This window comes from Schistocerca nitens, chromosome 9, assembly GCF_023898315.1.
Source record: "Schistocerca nitens isolate TAMUIC-IGC-003100 chromosome 9, iqSchNite1.1, whole genome shotgun sequence".
Taxonomy (NCBI): domain Eukaryota; kingdom Metazoa; phylum Arthropoda; class Insecta; order Orthoptera; family Acrididae; genus Schistocerca; species Schistocerca nitens.
The window spans coordinates 444,539,134-444,559,441 of NC_064622.1; the positions used below are offsets into that span (position 1 = coordinate 444,539,134).

General features: G+C 41.5%; 1 protein-coding gene across 1 annotated transcript in view; it reads right to left on the reverse strand.

Annotated features, from left to right (window-relative positions):
* Positions 1-20,308, reverse strand: part of LOC126204308 (tetratricopeptide repeat protein 28) — a 131,258-nt gene that overhangs the window by 61,074 nt on the left and 49,876 nt on the right. The window contains exons 11-15 of the mRNA XM_049938694.1: positions 17,857-18,089; positions 16,845-17,135; positions 14,454-14,788; positions 5,478-5,764; positions 570-847 (exon numbers count right to left, since the gene is read on the reverse strand). Coding sequence (XP_049794651.1) covers positions 570-847; positions 5,478-5,764; positions 14,454-14,788; positions 16,845-17,135; positions 17,857-18,089 — 1,424 coding nt within the window. The remainder of the gene's footprint in view (positions 1-569; positions 848-5,477; positions 5,765-14,453; positions 14,789-16,844; positions 17,136-17,856; positions 18,090-20,308) is intronic.

Genomic DNA, 20,308 nt, shown 5'->3' on the forward strand with positions numbered 1-20,308 from the left:
TCATAACTTAAAAAGTACTGTTCTACTTACATCTACATACAATATGATACTGTTTTACCTGTCACTAACCTATAACACTTCTTGAACATCTGTTTCTTATCTACCTTCCACCAACTTGTTTCCTTGATAGTATGTTTGGTCCCTCTGCCCACTGTTGTTGCCAAATGTTCTTACTGTTGCATCTTCCATAGATAAAGTTATTTCCTTTGTCATTTTTTTTTTTAATTTCTTCTACTACTATTATTACTATTGCAGTCACTCTCACTGAAGCTTTAACAGTTAGCAGTCAGTTTCTGAACAACATAATGATCCATACACTCTTGTATGAGATATTTTACCCTCCCCCTTGTAACCTCAAACATCTTTCTACATTTATTCTTCATTTAATTTCCAGTGGCTCCTAAAGTCAAAAGCCACTTGTATATGAATCTCAGTATATAGGCTGTTCATTTACGCAAATAAATTTGTACATTAGTAACATCCAAAGCAAATGAGACTGTTCCTACTTTTTTTGTTATTTTACACTGTGAATTGTCCCACTTAGCCCAAGAGCACAAACGTTTACAAACCTGGAGAGCCTGGTATGAAGCTGTCTGGAGGTCATAAAGTGAGAGCTTGTAGTCGGGAGAGCCCCGCGCCTCCCTGCGGATGGTCTCGAGCAGAGCCGCTGCCCTTTCCAGCTGGCTCTGACTTCCTTCAAGGTCCCCGTGCCCCCACAGTGCGAGACCAAGCCTGTGCCTTATGCGAGCCTCCTCTTCCCGGCGACCAAGATGTTCTGCTATCTGCAGACCCTGCTGCAAGTATGCTACTGCTTGGCTTGTATTGCCAAGAGCATGATGTATTCGACCTGAATTAAGCACAATATTCACTAAATACATGAGGATGGTTTGTGTACAGCAACAGTAAAATATATATTTAGAAAATAAATGCTTATATGTTACTTTAATTAGAATTTTCACAATGGAAATACAGTCAAAAACGTTTATAACAATGTGGAAAGGACACATGGTCTACAGTCGTTATAGCCCATAGTCGCACAAACCAGATTTTTGCTCTGTTTTTTGATAAAAATTCTGTGTGTGTAAATTTTATGCTGCGATAGAGTTAACCCTTCAAAAAGTAGCAGAAATACCATAAACACACAGTAACTACCATACAGTATTTGTGGAGAGGGACTGAAGAGGAATTTTTCTTATGTTTATGCAATATATACAGCTATAAAATGCCAGTAAAATGTAAAATCTTATAAGAAGTGCAAAAAGAAGTAGCAACAACGTAAGCTGTTCAATAATGTCAAACACAGTCTTGGATAATGAATGAGATAAAATGTTGAGCATGTTTAAAACTTGCTGTAAGTACTGTATAGTGTAACAGTCATGACACTCCATCATTCCAGTTATTGTATTACAAAATTTAATCAACAGTACCAAAATGAAAAGACAGTATTAGTATTCTACACATAAATTATATGAAGGTCTGTATTTTCTCCTATGTCTCTCTTCAAAATGTTCTACAAATGTAATGCAGTGTACCTAACCATAAAACATCAATAACAAATACACTATTATTCCATTTCTGTACTTTGAAAAAATTCACATATTGGAATTTAAGTTCTAGTAGTCTAAGATTACAGCAGGGATAATGTTATTAAGTTCTTTAACCAGTTATTCAACTATCAAGTGCAGTGCTGTAACACAAACTACAGTGTACTGTTATATTTGTTTGCTTTTTGTATCTAAGCTGTGCGTATGCATTTTGCATTTGTCAATGAATTTGGTTTGGTATCTGATTTGAAACCAACACTCTGCAGAAAACAAGACTTTGAAAATAAGTGTTACATTGCTGCTAGTAATCCCAAAGTACATATTGTTATAGTCTTCAGACCAGAGACTGGTTTGATCCAGCTCTCCATGCTACGCTATCCTGTACAGGCCTCTTCATCTCCGAATAACTACTGCAACCTACATCCTGAATCTGCTTAGTGTATTCATCTCTTGGTCTCCCTCTATGATTTTTACCCTTGATGCTTCCCTCCAATACTAAATTGGTGATCCCTTGATGCCTCAAAACGTGTCCCACCAACCGATCCCTCCTCCTAGTCAAGTTGTGCCACAAATTCCTTTTCTCCCCAGTTCTATTCAGTACCTCCTTACTAGTTATGTGATCCATCCATCTAATCTTCAGCATTCTTTTGTAGCACCACATTTTGAAACCTTGTAATTTCTTCTTGTCTACACAGTTTATTGACAATGTTTCACTTCCATACATGGCTATATAACAAACAAAAATGAACACTGGATATTACAGCCAATATATTTCTCCAACAATGGAATAAAAATAAATCATTTTATATGATAGGTCCCAATAAGCGATGTCACACTAAGCAATTTTTTAAACACAGTGCTTACAAAAGATTTATACAGGACCATTAGATTTCACTGTTATAGCCAATATGTTATTAAACAGTATCGACTATATAGTGTAATCCCACTTTCATGCTCCCAGCATCAATATTATCCTGCTGTCCACATTTTTTATTGTTCCCTTGAAATTTTCTATGTTCACAATGCTGATGTGCAACGGTTTTTGCATGCCATAATTAAAAACCCCACCTTTTACTCTTAATGAAACAATGTTCATGGAGAGAAACTAAAGAACTATGCGACTGTCATAAAATGACATTCACAAGGCTTTGGCTTTGAAGCATTGTTTACAAACATTACACAGTTAATTTTCTTAAACATGGGACTTGATAGTTCTGAAGCAGTAGAAGTCATTAAATGTCTAAACAGTTTTTACCATGAGTGCTTTTTCTTCTAACAATGCTGACCTAACAATGAATATATTGTGAGTAGTGTTGTTTGAAGCTGTGTTATTGAATGAAGTGTCGGGATGGGCTAAACTAAAGTATTAGTTTGAATGAATGGGAATTCACAAGGATAAACAGGAGCAATCATAATGCCTCTTCCAGATATATACTATGGTAAATTCACAGTTACCACTACCTTCCACCATCTGCTGCACTCCAGATTGGTTCGCTGTGCCAGCTGCACAAATAACTTTGTTGCACCAGCACAAACAAAAGTTACTTAATGCACTGAGCCATGGCTAACCATGACTGTGGGGACCAACACCAGATGCTCCACCATCAGCTTCCAGTGCAAGTCTACAAACCAGCTGTGTGCGCCAACTCAGAACTAAGCCACCAATGCTGGTGATGTCTACGCTTGCCTACATCTAGGCCGATGCACAGCTTCTGGGATCAGTTTACACTGTGCTGTTAACTATTAGATAGTGTGCTGCCCTCGAGATTTGGACATGTTATGCTACACAGAGTTTGTATCACCTCCTGGTGTAGTTCTACGTCATTATAAGTTGCGCTGTCATAGTCGTATCAAATAAACAAATTCAAAAGCTAGGGTTTGTTTGTGTTGTGTGCCACAACATATACAAACTAGTTGCAGACCATTGCAGATTAGGCACAATTTAGGAAAAATGTATGAACTACATGGAATACTATTTTGTAAAATAATGGAATAACTTTGGCTTGCAGGGAGACATTATCAAATAGTGTATGATGTGTTCTGTTTTGGCAAATGTAACACTTTCCAAGTTGGAGGCTAGGTTTGGACCTAATAGAACAGCTTAAGTCACTATGAGTGAAACGAACATCAAGGCTATTTAAATACAATCAGGATGGTCACACACTCTTGGCACTGCTTACGGAATACGTCCTGATTTATGAACTGATGGTTACATTGGGACATGTGCAGAGAAGAGGGGAGAACTATGTGGGGAGAAGAATTGAAGACCTAGAAATCGAAAGACCAAGGAGAAGAGGAAGACTGAAACTGTGATGGAAAGACAAGGCAGCAGGGGACCTAAGGGGGAAAGGATGGTTCAGAGAAGCACTGGACAGGCATTTAAGGAAGAGAAGGATCCAGCAAAGCAACGCCAACCCCACATGATGTGGGAAAAGGCTGAGATGATGATGATGGTTACATTGTGACCTTGTAGAATAGCAAAAATTTAACTGCACATTCTATGCTACTTCACGTGCCCTAGAAGTACAAGTATATTTCATTATGCTGCCATGTTTCTACATAGAGCTAATCTCACGGTGACATTCATGCAATGCAATTCTATCACTAATTGCTGTCCTGCATTTTACATATTTTTTCTTAAAAATCATTTTTAGCATACAACATAGCAACTTTTATCATGTGAAGTTAGATGTATTTCCTGTCTACAGTTTGGTCCATGTATACGCATGCAACATGTGTCTGGGTCCTGTAATCACTTTCAGAGATCTACTAGATATTTGATTGGGACATCACAACTTTTGGAAGTATTTATGAACTAGAAAACCAGGAGAAATTAAAACAACTATTAGTTTTTGGTAAAGAAATGTGAAATATCAATGTGTTCAAGAAATGTAAAACTTATGTAAGACCACAGTTTCAAATTAAAGATCAGTTGAATTAATAAAATTACTTTTTTTTTTTTATAAAGTATGTGCTTAAAAATTATTCCCACCATTTACATTTTCCTGTAACTTACACAATTTTTAAAATCCGTTAAAGTTGCCAACTGAAATTTTCACAATGGTATTTGAATTTAATAGAGCATTAACGCACAGTGCTACCTCTGACACTTACTTCTCAATACACCTCTGACGTCAACGAAATTTCCTGTTACATACTCACTAGTCCCAAGAAAGACTAAGAAATACTTTTACTTCTGTTACTGTAATTATTTTCATTTTACTATCTCTTCAGCCCCGTGGCAGAGAACATTTGCAACATAGATGATAAAGGAATTGTAACACTACTTGTATTATTTTGCCATAATCAATTAATCAGAAATTTTTCGTAATGTATTGAACAACGAAAAATACAAGATGGAATAATGACAACATTATGGAAAGGATAGATTGGTATTCACTGTATAGTGGAACTGTTGAGTCACAGACTGGCACAGTGGTTTTGTTGTGCCCATCTGTGACTCAGAATTTCCACTATATGGTGAGTAGCAATCTATCCTTTTCATAATATTGACAACATGTATTGACATTTATATCAACTGCCAGATTTGTATTCACAAATCTTATTTTCTGTTCCCAATATAGATTCAAATACAGAACACTGCCTTCATTTTAGTGACCTGCAAAGTCAACAGAATTTTTGAAGTAAAACATACAGCGAAAATTTCTAATAACTCGTATTATATATGTAATGAAAATAAAGACAAGAGAAAAAATCCAAACAGGAGCATAACAGCTGTTTCTATTTATGCTGATGATCACAGACCAAGTGCTGCAATTTGAAAATAGAGCATTTATGCCACAAGAGTACCAAATTTGATAAGCTTCCTAGCTCCTACATAAATCAACAACAGTGTGTTAAAAATTTTGATGGTACAACTAAAACACAAAACAGTGTCAAAATAATATTGACAAATATGGTTGTCTCACGTACCTAGACTGCTGTATGCCATTGTCTTGGCAAGCTTGTCATTTGTTTGTGCAGCAATGGATAAATGCTGCTCCTGATATCGAACAGCTTCTTCAAAGTTGCCAAGTGATTCATGCACTGTTCCCAGGTTTCCACAGGCACGCCCCTGTAGTGCTGCCAGACCTAGCTCTTCTGCAGTGTCGAGGTCAGCCTGGTGGTACCTGAGTGCTGTTGCATATTCTCCCATCTGCTGGTAGACAGTACCCAACCCACATGCAGCATCTGCTTCTGCCACCTTGTCTTTCAGTTCCCTGTTATGATGTAACATAGGATGTTGCTCAAACATAATCACATAACAAAGATCCATGAACACTGGTAACCTTCTTAACTATGTTAGAACTCATAAAAATTTCAAAGAACTGTAATTTTTTTCATTAAATCCTAACCTAAAATGTAGAAAAAATGTTGTAAGACACATCTGTTGAACAACACTAACAAAACAACACCCATGAATAAGACTATTACAGCTGATGTCTGCCGAGTATTAGCTAAAATGAAATGTATCACTGTTTACTTTGTAACAGGCAGTTATGAGTGTCATTAGCTCACTTCTTTTCAGAAATATGTGTAACTGGCATATATGATTAAAAATCATAATCCTCTCTAACACTACGTGTGAAGTCTGTATAAGTGAAGGAAATTAAATGTACAATACAATGTTTATACACTGTGGTAAAGAATTTTACCAGTTCTTAAAGATCACAGATATGCAACAGCAACTAAAAACATGTCAAAAAATTGTAACTGGTATCTGGATACAAGGTAATCGAGCTATTTTCCGACATGCTACGATCACAAGTTATATGCCAAAAGATATGTTTTTAAGAGATCTTTCCTTTGCACTCATCCAGATTAAAGCAAAAATTGATGAATATTGTGAATTAAACCGAAAACTGAAGTATGGTAAAAGGCATTGGAATATAATATGTAGGGGTGCATTTTCCTTCTATAGTCAATGACAGGCAGCATACTCTAGTGATGCGAGTGTAGTGATCACTAGTGTACTGTAAACATCCAGCAATCAGGCTCATTTTCCTTGCGTGGATCGAGTATGTTTCACACTACTTTTTACAGTAACTGATGTAATCGTTACATTGTGGCACTGTAGAGGTGACCAGAAATGAGGCTATCAATTTGTTGATTACTATAGTGCTGAGTTGATGTTTATGGATGTGGCAGTGATTGGAAGAATCTCAGTTGTATCAAGAACTCTTTAGGGGAATGTGTGTGTGTGTATTTGCATAATGTGTGAAATATTTGTGACAAGGAAGAATATGAATTTCATTGCTCATCATTTCACTTACAGCAATTTACGCTGTCATCTTAGGTTCCTGCCTAACCACACACTAAGAAATAACTACGTATTCAGAAATGAACAGTCAAATATTTATTTCCTCCTTTGTTCTCTAATCAGATGGAAATGTTAAATAAGATTGAATTTTGCAGAACATACTTGTGTTATTTTCATAACAAAGTCCCAGAATGTGTTAACAATGCTAAAATGGAAAAAAAAAATTGTTAGTATGTAGCATGATGCAATCTTACCACCTCTAACTCTGTAAACTACTACTCTTTGCCTTTACATATGTCTGCTTGTGTCTGTGTATGTGCGGATGGATATGTGTGTGTGTGTGTGTGTGTGAGTGTATACCTGTCCTTTTTTTCCCCCTAAGGTAAGTCTTTCCGCTCCCGGGATTGGAATGACTCCTTACCCTCTCCCTTAAAACCCACATCCTTTCGTCTTTCCCTCTCCTTCCCTCTTTCCTGATGAGGCAACAGTTTGTTGCGAAAGCTTGAATTTTGTGTGTATGTTTGTGTTTGTTTGTGTGTCTGTCGACCTGCCAGGACTTTCATTTGGTAAGTCACATCATCTTTGTTTTTAGATATATTTTTCCTACGTGGAATGTTTCCCGGTGAAAAACCCATAAGATCAATGCTAAAAATTAGGGGGAAAAAAGGACAGGTATACACTCGCACACGCACACACACACACACACACACACACACACACACATATCCATCCACACATAACCCACAGACATGTCTGCTTGTGAGATGTCTGCTTGTGTCTGTATATGTGTGGATGGATATGTGTGTGTGTGCGAGTGTATACCCGTCCTTTTTTCCCCCCTAAGGTAAGTCTTTCCGCTCCCGGGATTGGAATGACTCCTTACCCTCTCCCTTAAAACCCACATCCTTTCGTCTTTCCGTCTCCTTCCCTCTTTCCTGATGAGGCAACAGTTTGTTGCGAAAGCTTGAATTCTGTGTGTATGTTTGTGTTTGTTTGTGTGTCTGTCGACCTGCCAGCACTTTCATTTGGTAAGTCACATCATCTTTGTTTTTAGATATATTTTTCCTACGTGGAATGTTTCCCTCTATTATAACCATATCATTAATTTGAACCCAACAATTACGTTTGTTATTGTCGCTGTTGCATTTCGAAATCTTTCCTGTCGTCTTATTTTCTCTTTCTGTTTTTACCAGTAGTCTCACTTTGTATTCACCTTCCCCTTTTTACCGTAATCTACTATACAATTTTATCCCGCCTATATATACTCAATAATACATAACCCACTTCCAAACCATAACCAAGAAAATTTCATTTTCCGCTTTCAACACTACCGCTGCTATAAAATCCACCGTTTCTAGTTCAATAACAGCTGCTTTGACGTATAAAACAACCATTTCGGCTAGTTCTAATAACTTTCACTATATTTCCACTTCTGTTTTTCGCACATCACTGATCATTTTTAGCCACTCCCCACAGGTTTTAACGTCATTATTTCTTCGTCAGACAATTGTTAGCCCCATTTTCGTAATCTTTCACCACAACAACATTTACATGTTTTTTTTCGAAATTTTCCCGAATTTCTCCGTCCTTGAACGTGTTTTAGCGGCAACACAACCACCTAACCTTTATGCACATCGCTGTCTACCAACCCAAGTTCACCACAGGATCAACTTAACCAACACTTTTTCGCCTTTTTCCATACCAGATCTCCGGTTGCTTTCTAGTTCACCTTTATCTCTCCCCATATATTTTTATCTTTCATTTTCATTTCAACCTCATGTTACACTTTCCACCTTCTAATACCATGTCACCCTCACAACACCCCCACAACGACCCCATTAAGTTTTATTTACATTCCCTCCGCAAACATGCCTTCACCCTAGCCAGATTACGCTCGCATATTTTGTTTTCTCAGGCTTGTCTGACATTTGGCATAACCCCCAAAGGCCTCACACTTATAGTTCCCATCTCTGGCTGCAACCCTTCTTTCCATCAGTCCCTATACCAGTTCCAAACTGAACAATCCATTGCCCTCACCCACCTAATCCTTCACCTACACATCAACTCAGCCAATGAACACACCCGTCAACTCCTATCCTTAATAAAAGTCCTCAATCTTTCCTCTCCCGCATCCACACCGGCTATTCAGAGCATCCTCCTACAGGCCAACCGCAAATTAGAACAGCATGCCACCCTTCACCTCAAAAAACTATCCAATCTCCTGGTTTCCCACCTCCGGAAAGGCAACTCACTCACCCTTCACAACCTTTCCAGCAAACCTCAACCACCTCTCATTGCACACAAACCCAGTCTCTCCCATCTACTAAATCTCTCACTTCCAGCTCCATTCCCTCCAAAACCTCAAAATTCCAATCACAATCTGGTACCACAACACCCTAATTCAGTAGTTAACCTTTCCTCCAAACCTCTCTCCCGATCCGAAACCTCTGTCCTATCCAAAGGCCTCACCTTCAGCCCCACTCCCAGATTCAACCAAACAGCCCTCGTCAAAGATTTACTGTGCTACACTCGTACTCTCTGCTGGAAGTATCACTTTGCCACGAAGAAAAATGATCCTAATCCTACCCCTAATGATCCAACTCCCCAAGACACTATCCAAATTGAACCCTGCCTGGAACAGTTCCGTCCTCCGTCACAGCGGGACCCACCTCCTCTTCCTCAAAATCACCCTCTCCAAACCTTCCAGGAATTTCTGACTTCCAGCCTTGCCTCTCAATCCTTCTTAAAAAACCTTAATCCTACTCCCAACATCACCACTGCTGAAGCCCAGGCTATCCGTGATCTGAAGGCTGACCGGTCCATCGTCATTCTTCCGGCAGACAAGGGTTCCACGACCGTGGTACTTGATCGTCGGGAGTATGTAGCTGAGGGACTGTGTCAGCTTTCAGACAACACCACATACAAAGTTTGCCAAGGTAATCCCATTCCTGATGTCCAGGCGGAGCTTCAAGGAATCCTCAGAACCTTAGGCCCCCTACAAAACCTTTCACCTGACTCCATCAACCTCCTGACCCCACCGACACCCCGCACCCCTACCTTCTACCTTCTTCCTAAAATTCACAAACCCAATCATCCTGGCCGCCCCATTGTAGCTGGTTACCAAGCCCCCACAGAACGGATCTCTGCCTACGTAGATCAACACCTTCAACCCATTACATGCAGTCTCCCATCCTTCATCAAAGACACCAACCACTTTCTCGAACGCCTGGAATCCTTACCCAATCCGTTACCCCCAGAAACCATCCTTGTAACCACTGATGCCACTTCCTTATACACAAATATCCCGCACGTCCAGGGCCTCGCTGCGATGGAGCACTTCCTTTCACGCCGATCACCTGCCACCCTACCTAAAACCTCTTTCCTCATTACCTTAGCCAGCTTCATCCTGACCCACAACTTCTTCACTTTTGAAGACCAGACATACCAACAATTAAAGGGAACAGCCATGGGTACCAGGATGGCCCCTTCGTACGCCAACCTATTCATGGGTCGCTTAGAGGAAGCCTTCTTGGTTACCCAGGCCTGCCAACCCACAGTTTGGTACAGATTTATTGATGACATCTTCATGATCTGGACTCACAGTGAAGAAGAACTCCAGAATTTCCTCTCCAACCCCAACTACTTTGGTTCCATCAGATTCACCTGGTCCTACTCCAAATCCCATGCTACTTTCCTTGATGTTGACCTCCACCTGTCCAATGGCCAGCTTCACACGTCCGTCCACATCAAACCCACCAACAAGCAACAGTACCTCCATTACGACAGCTGCCACCCATTCCACATCAAACGGTCCCTTCCCTACAGCCTAGGTCTTCGTGGCAAACGAATCTGCTCCAGTCCGGAATCCCTGAAGCATTACACCAACAACCTGACAACAGCTTTCGCATCCCACAACTACCCTCCCGACCTGGTACAGAAGCAAATAACCAGAGCCAACTCCTCATCCTCTCAAACCCAGAACCTCCCACAGAAGAACCACAAAAGTGCCCCACTTGTGACAGGATACTTTCTGGGACTGGATCAGATTCTGAATGTGGCTCTCCAGCAGGGATACGACTTCCTCAAATCCTGCCCTGAAATGAGATCCATCCTTCATGAAATCCTCCCCACTCCACCAAGAGTGTCTTTCCGCCGTCCACCTAACCTTCGTAACCTCTTAGTTCATCCCTATGAAATCCCCAAACCACCTTCCCTACCCTCTGGCTCCTACCCTTGTAACTGCCCCCGGTGTAAAACCTGTCCCATGCACCCTCCCACCACCACCTACTCCAGTCCTGTAACCCGGAGGGTGTACACGATCAAAGGCAGAGCCACGTGTGAAAGCACCCACGTGATCTACCAACTGACCTGCCTACACTGTGATGCATTCTATGTGGGAATGACCAGCAACAAACTGTCCATTCGCATGAATGGACACAGGCAGACAGTGTTTGTTGGTAATGAGGATCACCCTGTGGCTAAACATGCCTTGGTGCACGGCCAGCACATCTTGGCGCAGTGTTACACCGTCCGGGTTATCTGGATACTTCCCACTAACACCAACCTATCCAAACTCCGGAGATGGGAACTTGCTCTTCAATATATCCTCTCTTCCTGTTATCCACCAGGCCTCAATCTCCCGACCTGGTACAGAAGCAAATAACCAGAGCCACTTCCTCATCCTCTCAAACCCAGAACCTCCCACAGAAGAACCACAAAAGTGCCCCACTTGTGACAGGATACTTTCCGGGACTGGATCAGATTCTGAATGTGGCTCTCCAGCAGGGATACGACTTCCTCAAATCCTGCCCTGAAATGAGATCCATCCTTCATGAAATCCTCCCCACTCCACCAAGAGTGTCTTTCCGCCGTCCACCTAACCTTCGTAACCTCTTAGTTCATCCCTATGAAATCCCCAAACCACCTTCCCTACCCTCTGGCTCCTACCCTTGTAACTGCCCCCAGTGTAAAACCTGTCCCATGCACCCTCCCACCACCACCTACTCCAGTCCTGTAACCCGGAAGGTGTACACGATCAAAGGCAGAGCCACGTGTGAAAGCACCCACGTGATCTACCAACTGACCTGCCTACACTGTGACGCATTCTATGTGGGAATGATCAGAAACAAACTGTCCATTCGCATGAATGGACACAGGCAGACAGTGTTTGTTGGTAATGAGGATCACCCTGTGGCTAAACATGCCTTGGTGCACGGCCAGCACATCTTGGCACAGTGTTACACCGTCCGGGTTATCTGGATACTTCCCACTAACACCAACCTATCCAAACTCCGGAGGTGGGAACTTGCTCTTCAATATATCCTCTCTTCCCGTTATCCACCAGGCCTCAATCTCCGCTAATTTCAAGTTGCCGCCACTCACACCTCACCCGTCATTCAACATCTTTGCCTCTGCACTTACATCTCTGCCCAAACTCTTTGTCTTTAAATGTGTCTGCTTGTGTCTGTATATGTGTGGATGGAAAGGTAATTAATGTGCGAGGAAATGGGGCAGAGTGGGCAGGGTGAAATGATATGCTGCTCGTGTGGAAAAATGTTTTCAATGTGTGTGCGAGTATACCCATCCTTTTTTCCCCCTAAGGTAAGTCTTTCCGCTCCCGGGATTGGAATGACTCCTTACCCTCTCCCTTAAAACCCACATCCTTTCGTCTTTCCCTCTCCTTCCCTCTTTCCTGATGAGGCAACAGTTTGTTGCGAAAGCTTGAATTCTGTGTGTATGTTTGTGTTTGTTTGTGTGTCTGTCGACCTGCCAGCACTTTCATTTGGTAAGTCACATCATCTTTGTTTTTAGATATATTTTTCCTACATGGAATGTTTCCCTCTATTATAACCATATATATATATATATATATATATATATATATATATATATATATATATATATATATATATATATATATATATATATGGAATGTTTCCTATATATATACTCTGCAAACCATCATGAGGTGCATGGCAGAGGGCACATCCATTATTAGGGTTTCTTTCCATTCCATGCGCATATGATTGTTTGAATGCCTCTGTGTGTGCAGTAATTATTCTAATCTTATCCTCAAAATCTGCATGTGAGTGATACATAGGGGGTTGTAGTATATGCCTAGTCATCAAATAAAGCCAGTTCTTGAAACTTTGTTAATAGACTTTTTAAGGATAATTTACATCTGTCTTCGAGGGTCTTCCAGTTCAGTTCCTTCAGTATCTCTGTGACACTCTCCCACAGATCTAACAAACCTGTGATCATTCGTGCTCTCTGTATAAGTTCAATATCTACTGTTAGTTCTATCTCATAAAGGTCTCACACACTTGACCAGTGTTCTAGAACCGATTACATGAGTCATTTGTAAACAATCTTCTTTGTCAACTGATTGCACTTGCCCAATATTCTACCAATCAACCAAAGTCTAACACCTATGTGATCATTCCATTTCATAACCCTACAAAGTGTTACACCCAGGTATTGTATGAGTTGGCTGATTCAAACAGTGACTCACTGATATTAAAGTCATAGGATACTATGTTTTTCATTTTGTGAAGGGCACAATTTTACATTTCTGAACATTTAAAACAAGTTGCCAATTGTTGGATCACTTTTAAATCTTATCAAGATCTGACTGAATATTTATGCAGCTTCTTTCAGACAGTATTTCATCATAGATAACTGCATCATCTGCAAAAAGTCTGAAGTTACTATTAATATTGTCTGCAAGATCATTAATATACAACATGAACAGCATGGGTCCCAACACACTTCCCTGGGACACACGTGAAGTTACTTCTACATATGATGATGACTCTCCATCCACGATAACACGCTGTATCCTCCCTATCAAAAAGTCCTCAATTCAGTCACAAATTTCACTTGAGACACCACATGATCATACTTTTGACAATAAGAGCAGGTAATCTGACTTTTATTTTGCATTTATCCTAAGCGCCATGCCAATATTATTAATATTATTATTTTTGTTTCAAAAATGCTTGTCTTAATGCTTGTTCACCAGTCATTTAATTGAAGCTTCCAGTAGTATTTCCATGCTATTATCAGTTAACAGTAAACAATATGTATAAATTCCTAGGTGATCATAAGTCACTAACCATGATGCAAAAGGCAAATGAAGCTGTGCTATACATATTTGACACTTTCTTCACATATGCAATATTCATGGCTCATTACATTGTTTATATATTTTGGACACTTTTTAATCCTATATTTGGAAAGGCGTGACTTAATATGCTATGACTGCACGTAAAATTAACAAAAACAACTTCACCCATGAAAAACTGTAATGCAAAAAGGGTTACATAAAATTCCTGCTGGCAAGATGTAATGTATAGGATTAGAGTTCACACAGAAAAATCTATGACTTCAAGATAATGAAACTGTCACTGAAAGAATAACTTTATGAGAAAATTAAAGCTAAATCACAATATTAATGAATGCTGAAGAAAGAATGTCCATTTTGCATGACTGTCTAGTACGAGTTACAACTGATGGTTCACTTTTCTTTGATATATTTAAATTTTTCATTGAGGTTTGGCCTCTATTACAGAGGTGTGATCAGTGTGCTTAACATACAATAATCACATAAGTATGTGACGAAGTAAGACACCGTACTTAAGAAAACTTACCTGGCAATGGCAAGCTGATGTTCCAGGCAAGAGATAGCTTGTTCAAAATGACCCAGGGTACTGTGTATGTGACCAAGCTCACCATATGCAGATGCTTTAGCTTCAGGGCTTCCAAGTTCATGTGCAACAACCAGTCTTTTTTCAAAGCACACTAACGCTTGCTGCAGGTTTCCTAGGCACTTGTGGGAATGACCTAACCCACGATAAGCACGTTCCTGGTCACGAAGACTTTTCAACTTTAATCCAATTGAAAGATGTTGTTCATGACATTTCACAGCTTCTTCAAAATCACCCAAAGCATCGTAACAGTCACCCAGATTGCCGAATGCTCGACCCTGTTGAATAAAATACCTTTTATCAATCCACTTTACCTGAATTAATAAGATGCAACCTCATTTATAAATATGGTTATCTAGTATTTTTCTTTGACCTATCACCTAATATACTCATAACCTGTTAGCTGCTAAGGGTATAACTCCACATAAACACAAGCATTAGAGAAAAAATTTCTGTAAAATGAGCACTTGAATAATGAAATATAAAAGTGTAATTGTTTCAATTCAGAATGCAGACCATGTTATTTAGTCAGCTCGATGTAAAGAATCCAAATTTATGTGTAATAGCCACAACATGGTTTGATAATGGAAACATCACAGACTCTGAGATAAATCAACTAGAAATATAACCTAAATTATTTAGAAATTGACTTCTGAATATATTATGCTATGATCATTGCTCAAATACCAGAATTAATTCCTATTCAAGTTATACTACTGTCATTACCTAAGATACACGATAATGTAACTAAAGTCAGATAGCCTAATGAAGTACTCTGAAATGCTTTGTGCTTCACACTTAGGATTGACTTGATAAAATAAAATTTTCAAAAACATTACGTTCACCAATCGTTATGAATGAGAAATACGCTCTCATCTCCTGCCTGATGAAAAAAACTCACACAAGAGACAAAATTATTTAATTGGATACATAAAAAATTCTACTCACCAAGCAGCAGCAGAACACCCACATAAAAGACTGTTGTGATTGGCAAGCTTTCGGAGCCAGTGGTTCCTTCTTCAGGCAGAAGGGTTGAAGGGGGAGGATGAAGGCTCAAGAAAAAGACCTTGAGAAGTCTAGGAAAAGGAGTAGATTTTGGGAAAGTTACCCAGAACTGTGGGTCAGGGGAGACTTCCTGTACAGGATGAGAAGGAAAGACTGAGAATGAAACATCACCTATCCCATCAAAGGCAGGGCTACCTGTGAAACCAGTCATGTTATCTACAAGCTAAGCAGCAACCAGTGTACTGCATTCTATGTCGGCATGACAGTCAACAAGCTCTCTGTTCGCATGAATGGCCACCAACAAACTGTGGCCAAGAAACAAGTGGACCACCCCATTGCTGAGCATGCTGCCAAACATGACATCCTTCAGAATGAGATTTTTGCTCTGCAGAGGAGTGTGCGCTGATATGGAACTTCCTGGCAGGTTAAAACTGTGTGCTGGACCAAGACTTGAACTCAGGACCTTTGCCTTTGCCTTTACCTTTGCCTCTGCAAAGGTCCTGAGTTCGAGTCTTGGTCCGGCACACAGTTTTTTAATCTGCCAGGAAGTTTCATGACATTCTTCATTTCAATGACTGCTTCACAGCCTGTGCCATATGGATCCTTTGTACCAACACCCGCATTTCTGAACAGCGCAGTTGGGAACTTTCCCTGCAATATATCCTACGTTCCCGTAACCCTCTTGGCGTCAATCTTCGTTAGTCATTGTCCACTCCATCCAGCCCCTTCTCTGTTCCCTTTCCAGCACTATACAGCCCTCATTCCTCCATCATACACAGTCTTTTTACTTCTCTCCTTTTCCACTTCTCCCCCTCTCTGCTCCCTCCATCTTTTCTGTTCCCTTTCCAGCACAATACAGCTCTCATTCCTACATTGTATGTAGTCTTTTTACTTCTCTCCTTTCAACTTTAATCCCCCTTCCCCACCTTTCAGCTCCCTCCATCTAACCTCCCGAATGCACACAGCTGGCCTACCCTCTTTCCACCTTATCCCTCCGTGCTCCCCAACAGCACGTCACTGTCCACCCCACCTACCCTACTAACCCTTCCCCTCCCCACCCCAGTCATCACTCCCACCATGCACCGGTGCTGCTGCTTGCAGTGTGGCCTCAGTTGCCTGAGACTGCAGTCATGTGTGTTTGAGCTGTGTTTGCTGGCTAATTCTGACAAAGGCTTTACTGGCCGAAAGCTATTATTTTTGACAGTCTTTTCGTTGTGCCTATCTGCGACTCAGTATCTCCTCTATAAGGTTAGTAGCAACTTTCCTTTTCACAATATTGTTACATTCCACCCTGGATTTTCTATTGTTTGGATTTAGAACACAGCATACCTTATCTAATAGTGCCGTGGATGAGGAAAGTTGCTCTAGTGTAGCAAGCTGCTGCTCCAGATATCCTATTGCATCTTCATAGTGACCCATATTGAGACGGGCAATTCCAAGGTTACCAAAAGCCTGTGCTTCCACTGCATTGTCTTTCAGCTCTTTTGCCCTTTCCAGCTGTTCCTGGTAGCACTTCATGGCATTTGTATAGTTGCCAAGTGACATGTGCACAGCTCCTAGATGCCCATGTGCACGACACTCTCCCTTGAGATCACCCATCTCCTGCCGGAGAGTTAGTTCCTATGAAAAAGAGGAAATATTTGATTAAAAACTACTCTCTATGAAGTAAACATCATGTGAAAGTAATATGAGTGAAATTATAGTTCTTCACAATTATCGAGTTATCACCACTACTTTTACTTATGCATCTCTCTCTCTCTCCGTGTGTGTGTGTGTGTGTGTGTGTCCTTATTATCTTACCCAGCTCACTCAAAATTACATTTCGTCTCCATTAAAGGCTTAGATTAAAGAGACACAGTGTTAAATATACTCACAGGAAGATATCATCACTTACCTGAAAAGAAAAACATTGACATTAAATTTTCATTTTTTTAAATCTACATATTATTTTGGTGGGCAACCCACGTCTATCCTCGCTAACTACTTCCTCACTTTTACTTATCTCAATGACTGTACTGCACTATACTACACTATGTGTTATCAGAAGATAACTTTCCCTAAAGCCTTCAAACTATCCACGTTAGTGGTCACCTGCATGAAACCTGAATCAAGCAAGTGTCAGTTCCGCAGGTGACATGTTATTCTGAGACTAAATCTAAAAAGAAATTTTTGGTTCTGGTTCAGGCTGATTCTATTAACAGCTGGAAAGAGTCGTGAAGCTAGAAGAAGATTACATTTATGGGTTCTGAACATGGTTTCATAAATTTTTAGGTAGTGCTGGAAAGTACGAAATCTGTCAAAAATGAAGCAAAATGTGTAACCTCTAATATACGAATCTAACCTGAGTGTGGTATCCGAGAGCCTTGTCAAAGCACCGGAGCAATCTGTGGCCAAGCCCCAGAGCCCCATATGCAGCTGCTTCAAGGCCCCGATCGCGGCCTTGCCGTGCAAATGTCAGCTGCCTTTGGTACATCTTCACAGCCTCTTCTACATCACCCATCTTGATAAGCACATCACCAATATTACCAAGCGCTCGGAATTTGCCTGGGAGGTGCTTCATCATATGAGCTATGGCTGTAAAAAGAGGAATGGCTTCAAGCTACCATCAGACATGAAAACACAATTTATATGCAGTGTAAATGTAATAGACTTGCTGAGATGTGATAGTAGAAAGTCTTGTGCAGAATATAAATAAAATAAGGAGTAAAAGTACCCACTCATCAAGTAGTTGAGGCGCTGAGCACTCCACAGACACAAACAAAAATGAAGTCATTGTTGAGCTTTTGCACAAGGTTCTTAATCAGAACTAACTAAAAAAAAAAAAAATTACATGCACAGCTACACTGCTCCCACCGGATACATAGTTTCAGTGCTGCAGCCCAGCTGGACATATTTGGCCTACAGTGGTGACACAATGTACCTGACAGGGACAGTGTAGCTGTAGAAATGTATGTGTATGTTTTTGTTAGTTACACTCCTGGAAATTGAAATAAGAACACCGTGAATTCATTGTCCCAGGAAGGGGAAACTTTATTGACACATTCCTGGGGTCAGATACATCACATGATCACACTGACAGAACCACAGGCACATAGACACAGGCAACAGAGCATGCACAATGTCGGCACTAGTACAGTGTATATCCACCTTTCGCAGCAATGCAGGCTGCTATTCTCCCATGGAGACGATCGTAGAGATGCTGGATGTAGTCCTGTGGAACGGCTTGCCATGCCATTTCCACCTGGCGCCTCAGTTGGACCAGCGTTCGTGCTGGACGTGCAGACCGCGTGAGACGACGCTTCATCCAGTCCCAAACATGCTCAATGGGGGACAGATCCGGAGATCTTGCTGGCCAGGGTAGTTGACTTACACCTTCTAGAGCACGTTGGGTGGCACGGGATACATGCGGACGTGCATTGTCCTGTTGGAACAGCAAGTTCCCTTGTCGGTCTAGGAATGGTAGAACGATGGGTTCGATGACGGTTTGGATGTACCGTGCACTATTCAGTGTCCCCTCGACGATCACCAGCGGTGTACGGCCAGTGTAGGAGATCGCTCCCCACACCATGATGCCGGGTGTTGGCCCTGTGTGCCTCGGTCGTATGCAGTCCTGATCGTGGCGCTCACCTGCACGGCGCCAAACACGCATACGACCATCATTGGCACCAAGGCAGAAGCGACTCTCATCGCTGAAGACGACACGTCTCCATTCGTCCCTCCATTCATGCCTGTCGCGACACCACTGGAGGCGGGCTGCACGATGTTGGGGCGGGAGCGGAAGACGGCCTAACGGTGTGCGGGACCGTAGCCCAGCTTCATGGAGACGGTTGCGAATGGTCCTCGCCGATACCCCAGGAGCAACAGTGTCCCAAATTTGCTGGGAAGTGGCGGTGCGGTCACCTACGGCACTGCGTAGGATCCTACGGTCTTGGCGTGCATCTGTGCGTCGCTGCGGTCCGGTCCCAGGTCGACGGGCACGTGCACCTTCCGCCGACCACTGGCGACAACATCGATGTACTGTGGAGACCTCACGCCCCACGTGTTGAGCAATTCGGCGGTACGTCCACCCGGCCTCCCGCATGCCCACTATACGCCCTCGCTCAAAGTCCGTCAACTGCACATACGGTTCACGTCCACGCTGTCGCGGCATGCTACCAGTGTTAAAGACTGCGATGGAGCTCCGTATGCCACGGCAAACTGGCTGACACTGACGGCGGCGGTGCACAAACGCTGCGCAACTAGCGCCATTCGACGGCCAACACCGCGGTTCCTGGTGTGTCCGCTGTGCCGTGCGTGTGATCATTGCTTGTACAGCCCTCTCGCAGTGTCCGGAGCAAGTATGGTGGGTCTGACACACCGGTGTCAATGTGTTCTTTTTTCCATTTCCAGGAGTGTAGTTATCATTAAGAATATTACTCAAAATGTCATGATGCACATTCAATATGTCATTCTTGGGCTGTGAATGTCACTTCTAGCTGTATTGGTATACTTGGCTTGACCATAACCGAAACACATTTTTGCTAGTCACTTCTTGAGATTCACAACAAAATTCTTTTAACATAACGAGTGTAATGACATACCAACACAAGAGCAGTTAATGAAAACTACTATTTGTCCTTATTAGATAACAGCATTGTGTTCATTTTTTTCTTTTTCCCCAAGTACCTGCATAATACACTGGTCAAATAACATTTCATAGAGTGTAGTGTAAATTTAGTAGTGCAAGAAACAATACTTCATTCACACAGGTAGTACAATGTGTCACCCCTTTGGCTGTATCAGAAGCTGGTACA